Below are 7,437 nucleotides of genomic sequence, written 5' to 3'. Positions count from 1 at the left end.
ACCGCTTTGGCTTTATTACCCATTCACGTATTATGCTTCAATCCTTAACCAGACTTTACCACTGCTTAAAACTGAGTTACGAGACACGGCACAACCTTCGTAAAGTACATAAAGAACCCCGTCTCTGGAGTACGACCTGTGGTGCTGACGCACCTCCCCTCGAATTCTACTTAGTGGGTAGCAGCGAGGTATGTGGTCCAAACCTCTCCAACACCTTAAGGCAATATTGTATGCCATGGGCATAAAAGATCACTTGCACAACTGTCTTTTCAACAACCCTATTTTCGGCTACAATCAAATGCCCTGTACTTGGCGCACCAGATACCACAGCTGGCTTTTGGCCCTTATTAAAACTAATTTATGCCACAAGGCCCACCCCTTGTAGATTTTGATGTCATCCCCAAAATCTTGCCTCCGGAGTGGTTCCTGTGGTGCTGACGCACCTCCCCTCCAAATCTACTGAACGGGTGACATGCAGGGAGATGTCACTGACTGTGGGTAGTATGACTAGGGTCTACTTCCAAAATTCCCTATCTCCCAAGGCAATATTTCATACCGTTTGCATAAAGCATCACTTAGAAATATGAACCACATTTGGAGGACTGGAGGCGCGTCAGCACCCCAGTTTACTGAGGCTCAGAATGACCTGTTCGCCAGAGTGCATGACACGTATCTCCCCTAAACTTAATTACTTGCCCGCTTGCTACTAGCAAATGACAAGCTTGCGATTTATATGCTAACTAATCCATATTACAAATTACGTGGCTAAATTCCACCCATTGCATAAATAGTTTTCGCCAATGCCACTACTCAGTCTAAAATAACCAGTTAAGCGGCCAAAATCATTCCCTTGCTAGGTTGCACCAAGCTCCTTGATTACACACATTACCATAATACGTGGGGTAAAACTGGTAAGTTTACATCTTGTTCATAATGAACAAATAAGGAGAGTTATAAGCCGTTATAAAGAAAATAAACACCGTCTCCCTTACTCTACACCCTTGTGCCCGAAGTCACACGGTTGATACTTAGGAGTTCAATATTGGAGTAAAACTACACAGCTTATTGTTTACTTGTACCTTGAAACAAAGGCGCAACAGGGTTTATAACTTCGGTCTAGCTGACGGACAAAGAAATTACAAGCCATACTTTACACCCAAACGAGTTTATTGGAAATTGGCATCTTATCCAGATACTGCATGGTACTTTCCAAACACCATTTATTTGATAACAACGGGTGTGAAAAATATTTCAGAACACAAATCAAGTCCATTACCGTTCCGTCGATACAACATGAGCGCGAGATACATTCGTTCCAATAACAAAATTTCACTAAATGTATGGTGAACATCAGCAGAGTACGCACTTCAAATAACATTTTCTTCCAGCACCTTTGAATTACGGAATTTTTAGTCTATCTAGATCTCTTGGGTATCACAAGCGCGAGGTAACACCATATTTCTTTTCATTACGGGGTACCACAAATAATCTCATCCAACGTCATTAATATCATGGAGGTACAAACAACTGTCAGGGCTATGAGTCTTTCATTAGTCCAAATTAGCCAAAGCGAATTCCACTCACATGTTGAATATAAAAAGAAATCAAATACAAAATGTCAGCGCTATTCATACTGTTATTACCAGTTCACCACAGAGCATGTCACCCCCTATGTGGAACATCATAGAAAACAACGTACAACATACCAGCACTATAATACTTTCCTTCCATGTTCATCACAGAAAATTATACTCAATATGTGGAACATCCTAGACAACTAAATACAAAATGCTAGCCCCTATTACTTTCATTACTGGTTCATCCCAAAGAATATCACTCCGAATCTGTGGAACACAATAGAAATATCACATGGCAGCGCTATCATACTTTCATTATAAGTTCACCACCGAGAATGCCACTCACTATGCGGAACATCATAGAGATAGAAATGTCATCGTTATGATACTTTCATTACTAGTTCAACACAGAATATCACTCAATATGTGGAACATCATAGCGATATCACATACCAATGCCAGCGCTATCATACTTCCTTTACTGGTTCACCACAGAGAATGTCACTCACTATGCGGAACATAATGGAACTACAATTGCCAGCACTATCATACCTTCATTACTGGTTCACCACAGAGAATGTCACTCACTATACGGAACATTCTAGAAATACAAATGCCAGCACTATTATACTTTCATTACTGGTTCACCACAGAAAATGTCACTCACTGCGCGGAACATCCTAAAAATACAATTGCCAGCACTATTATACTTTCATTACTGGTTCACCACAGAAAATGTCACTCACTGCGCGGAACATCCTAAAAATACAATTGCCAGCACTATTATACTTTCGTTACTGGTTCACCCCCGAGAATGTCATTCGCTATGCAGATCATCATAGAAATACAAATGCCAGCTCTATTATACTTTCATTACTGGCTCACCACAGAAAAATGTCACTCACTGCGCGGAACATCATAGCAATACAATTGCCAGCACTATCAACTTTCATTACTGGTTCACCACAAAGAATATCACTCACTAAGCAGATCATCATAGAAATACAAATGCCAGCACTCTTATACTTTCATTACTGGCTCACCACAGAGAATGTCACTCACTATACAGAACATCATAGGAGCACAAATGTCAGCGCTATGATAATTTCATTACTGGTTCACCCCGAGAATGTCACTCACTATGCAGAACATCATAGAAATGCAAATGCCAGCAGTATCATACTTTCATTACTGGTTCACCACAGAGAATGTCACTCACTATGTGGAACATCATAGAAATGCAAATGCCAGCAGTATCATACTTTCATTACTGGTTCACCACAGAGAATGTCACTCACTATGTGGAACATCATAGAAATGCAAATGCCAGCAGTATCATACTTTCATTACTGGTTCACCACAGAGAATGTCACTCACTATGTGGAACATCATAGAAATGCAAATGCCAGCAGTATCATACTTTCATTACTGGTTCACCACAGAGAATGTCACTCACCATGTGGAACATCATAGGAGTACAAATGTCAGCGCTATGATGATTTCATTGCTGGTTCACCACAGAGAATGTCACTCACTATGTAGAACATCATCATACAATACCACATACACATGCCAGCGCTTTCATACTTCATTTACTTGTTCACCACAGAGAATGTCACTCAATGTGTGGAGCATCATAGAGAACAAAATACACAATATCAGCGCCAAATTACTTCATTACGGGTTCATCAGAGGCTTTCACTTAATGCATGGAACATCATAGAAAACAAGATACAAAATGCCAGCACCAAGATACTTTCCTTTCCCAGTTCACCACCAACAAATCTCCCTCAATATGCGGCACATCATGAAAAACAACATACAAAATGCCAGCGCTATTGCTTCCTTTTGTTTCGGTTCATCCGAGAATTTCACTCAATGCATGGAACAAAATACACATGTCAGCGTTATAATATCTGTAAACCACGGATAATCTCATCCAACATGTTGAAAATCAAGAAGCACAACATAAAATATACCCATGGCCCACTTCTTTCAATATTGGAGAATATCTCTCTATGTGTAGGAAACCATCACACTGTTATGCAACATGTATTCAAATCATAGGCTTTCGGCCTCTGTTTCCCTTAACTGGCATACGCCCTCTCAGCAGTGGGCACCGAGCCCTGGAATGGCCCCATTCTCGGCAGAAAAAACATTTTCCGTTAAAGACACCACCCCCTTGCTGCTGCTCTGGGGGCCCGTATGGCGCCTGCTGCATGTACGGAGACGGAGCTTGAGGAGGAAAGTACGGTGGTTGCTGAAGAGGCGCGTAAGGAGGTTGCTGAAGAGGCGCGTACGGAGGTTGCTGAAGAGGCGCGTAAGGAGGTTGCTGAAGAGGCGCGTAAGGAGGTTGCTGAAGAGGCGCATAAGCAGGTTGCTGGAGAGGCGCAAAAGCAGGTTGCTGGAGGGGCACGTAGGGTACTTGCTGCACAGCTGCGAACGGAGCCAAGTGCGCCTGCTGTACCGGCGCCTGCTGCTGTACATGGCCTCCCTGCTGCTCCTGAGCACCCCGCTTCTCCGCCGCGTTAGACATCCTAGAGAACTTTGCACCTATTCTTTCATCTATTTCTGACCCTAAAGCTTGTAACACCATTTCTCCCAAAATGGAGCTTGAGGCATACATGGTTGAATGCCTGAGGGTGGCCGAATACTTTGCATGATCGGCATGTCCAGACACCCTAGCCCTCTCCTCTAACCGTTGAAGCGCAGGAATAAGGAGTGCGCGGTTCAGCTCAGACGGGGTTTTGGCCAGGTCGAGGACCTGGTCCAGGGCATCCGCTACCGCATCTTGGTGATGGGCTTGCTCCAGCAACTGTAGCCTCTGCATGAACATCGCACCATCTCCCTACAAAAACACAAGCCCTCCGTTATTTCACACAGGCATGACATGTTTTATAAAATGCCCACCATCACAATCTTTCTCAGGATGCACCGCCCAACAAAGGCCTAATTCTGCTTCATCGATTTGTACCCATCCGTCTCGAATGCTTGTATCCAAGTTTCACAGCTTCCCAACCTTTTCGAAATTGCACCATATGATAACATTATTCACTGCACACTGATTCCCTCACTCCCCTTGTATCGCTCACGTGGCACAAAACTAATTACTACACAACACTTCGCATAATTTACCACGTGTGTCTCCCACGTTTCACTCAAACCAGTACTGCTCAACAATTCGTTTAATTCACAAGGACTGTTACCACGTGGTATACAGCTAAATACTGGCCATGTTCCAATCCATCCCACATTTCCTACACGAACTGTACAATGGAGTTACATTGCGATCACCGGGCATTTACTTTCGCCCCTTTCCCGCTTTCCAAAATAGGATAGCGCTCACATCTTATATCATGCACGGACCATGTCTCGTCCAATCCATACGCCATGCTACAAACTCGGCACCGAATTCATATTCAAAATTACCGGGCCTTCCTCCTGCCCACCTCCCGCCTCCAAAATGGAAAGCGCTAACTCTCATTACTGGATAATTCTCCACCGAATTCAAATCCAATGTTACACACGTGGAAATGAATTCATATTAAAATCACCGGGCAACCATTCCGCCCAATTCCCGCTTCCAAAATGGAAAGCGCTAACTCGCATTTACTGGATAATTCTCCACCGAATTCAAATCCAATGTTACACACGTGGAAATGAATTCATATTAAAATCACCGGGCAACCATTCCGCCCAATTCCCGCTTCCAAAATGGAAAGCGCTAACTCGCATTTACTGGATAATTCTCCACCGAATTCAAATCCAATGTTACACACGTGGAAATGAATTCATATTAAAATCACCGGGCAACCATTCCGCCCAATTCCCGCTTCCAAAATGGAAAGCGCTAACTCGCATTTACTGGATAATTCTCCACCGAATTCAAATCCAATAATGTTACACACGTGGAAATGAATTCATATTAAAATCACCGGGCAACCATTCCGCCCAATTCCCGCTTCCAAAATGGAAAGCGCTAACTCGCATTTACTGGATAATTCTCCACCGAATTCAAATCCAATGTTACACACGTGGAAATGAATTCATATTAAAATCACCGGGCAACCATTCCGCCCAATTCCCGCTTCCAAAATGGAAAGCGCTAACTCTCATTACTGGATAATTCTCCACCGAATTCAAATCCAATGTTCCTCATGTGGAAATGAATTCATATGCAAATCACCGGGCCTACTGACGCCCATACCCGCTTCCCCAAGACAGGAGAGCGCACGCTTTAAGCAATTACTGGACTCTGTACCGTCCCATTTACTTCTTAAGTTACACATTCTGTACCAAATTTACACTAAAATCACCGGGCAATGTCACCGCCCACTATCCGCTTGCCAACGTGATAGAGCACACAAATAAACAACACATTTACATGCTGCTTACATATGAACTTCATCAAATATTGGGCCATAAGTTCCGCCCACCACACGCTTTCTACACCAGAAAGCACACACGAAATCACTAAATCGTATCCAAAACTGTGCTCACCTGTTGAGCATTGAATCCAGCCTGCTGTGCAGCTTGGCCCGGTACTCCCCCAACACCTTGTTGTTGTCCAATCTGTTGAGCATTGACTCCGTGTGCTTGAGGTGCCGCTTGGCCTTGTTGTTGTCCAATCTGAGAGAGACGCAAACACTAGTTAAAGCCATTGCCGTACTCCCCATTCGGCACAATTCGCTTAACACGTTTACTAACCATCTCCCTAATACGCCAAAAACCAAAACGACTGAAGTAAAACCTGTTGAGCTCCCTGCACTGCTTGGGGTGCCGGAACTGGAGCTGGTTGCTGCAAACCCGCAGCCGCCGCTGCTACTCCTTGTAAACCTGCAGCCTGCCCTGGGGCCTGGTGTGGCGCCGGTATCTGTAGCTGCGCTGCCGCCTGCCCTGGGGCCTGTAACTGGGCAGGCAGCTGCTGAGGACCAGCAGCCTGGACGGCCTGCTGCGGAGCCGGTCCTCCCTGTCCTGCGGCCACCCCTTGCACACCAGCTTGCATCGGGGCACCCAAGGCCGCGGCGGGTAAACGTCGGGGTCTTTGGGCCATCCTGGAGCTCTTGCCCTCTCGTGACTTGCTGCTCGGATGTCTCGTGCGCAAGACAATCATCGCTTACGTACCCTTTTATAAGTACATAGCATCTCTAATTATCACCTGTCTGCTTTCACCTGTGTTTGATTGAATTGTTTCCACCTGTCTCCACTTACGCGAGGACTACATGATTAAGATACAAGAAGTATACAACCATGGCATTTATATGAATTTGGCGGAAATACTTAAAAAAGGCGACGTTAGTGAAGGGTACTAGATGTAGCCTGATTATATCTCTTCCCTAAACTGCCCCGCGAGGTTCTGTATGGGTAACACAGGCTATGTGAAAAGAGTTGAATATATGAATATTTTATAAAATGGTTATCACGAGACAAATGCGACAGGGACCGTAAATTGACGATATGTCCTGTCTAGTACTTAGATATTTTGTAATATGAAGACTTAAACAGTCCTTATGATCTATTGGAAAATAGAATCCATAATCTGGGTCTGCCACGCTTTACCTTCTTCTGGAAATCCAACTGGAATTTGCCGATACAGGCAGGGGTCTTCTGAGAAGGGGCTGTCCAAGCAACCTCCATCCTCCGCGCATTATAAACACATGGTTCACGTCACATAATTTTCTTCAGACCTCTGTTTTTGCGTGCTCCGCATGCCTAGCTCTGCGTAGTATGAATGCAGACACAAATTTCGCGTCACCTTCAAATGGAGATCTCGTAAAGGACAAACATATTTATACCGCACGGAGAGTTTAGCGAACACCTTCACGCGCTGTGTAAATATTCAAATATATATGGTTCATCA

General features: G+C 44.3%; 1 protein-coding gene across 1 annotated transcript; it reads right to left on the bottom strand.

The window, feature by feature from the left end:
- Window positions 1-3,296: 3,296 nt before the first annotated feature.
- Window positions 3,297-6,771, bottom strand: LOC118403928 (transcriptional activator ptaB-like). Its single transcript, XM_035802848.1, has 3 exons — window positions 6,328-6,771; window positions 6,078-6,206; window positions 3,297-4,425 (listed from the first exon to the last, which is right to left on the bottom strand). Exons 1-3 carry the CDS (start codon window positions 6,688-6,690, stop codon window positions 3,634-3,636), a joined length of 1,284 nt encoding a protein of 427 aa, XP_035658741.1. The 5' UTR covers window positions 6,691-6,771; the 3' UTR covers window positions 3,297-3,633.
- Between the last annotated feature and the right edge of the window lie 666 nt (window positions 6,772-7,437).

Source organism: Branchiostoma floridae, chromosome 1 (assembly GCF_000003815.2).
Source record: "Branchiostoma floridae strain S238N-H82 chromosome 1, Bfl_VNyyK, whole genome shotgun sequence".
NCBI lineage: Eukaryota > Metazoa > Chordata > Leptocardii > Amphioxiformes > Branchiostomatidae > Branchiostoma > Branchiostoma floridae.
The sequence above is the reverse complement of the archived record's forward strand: the minus strand, read 5'-3'. Positions and strand labels throughout refer to the sequence as shown.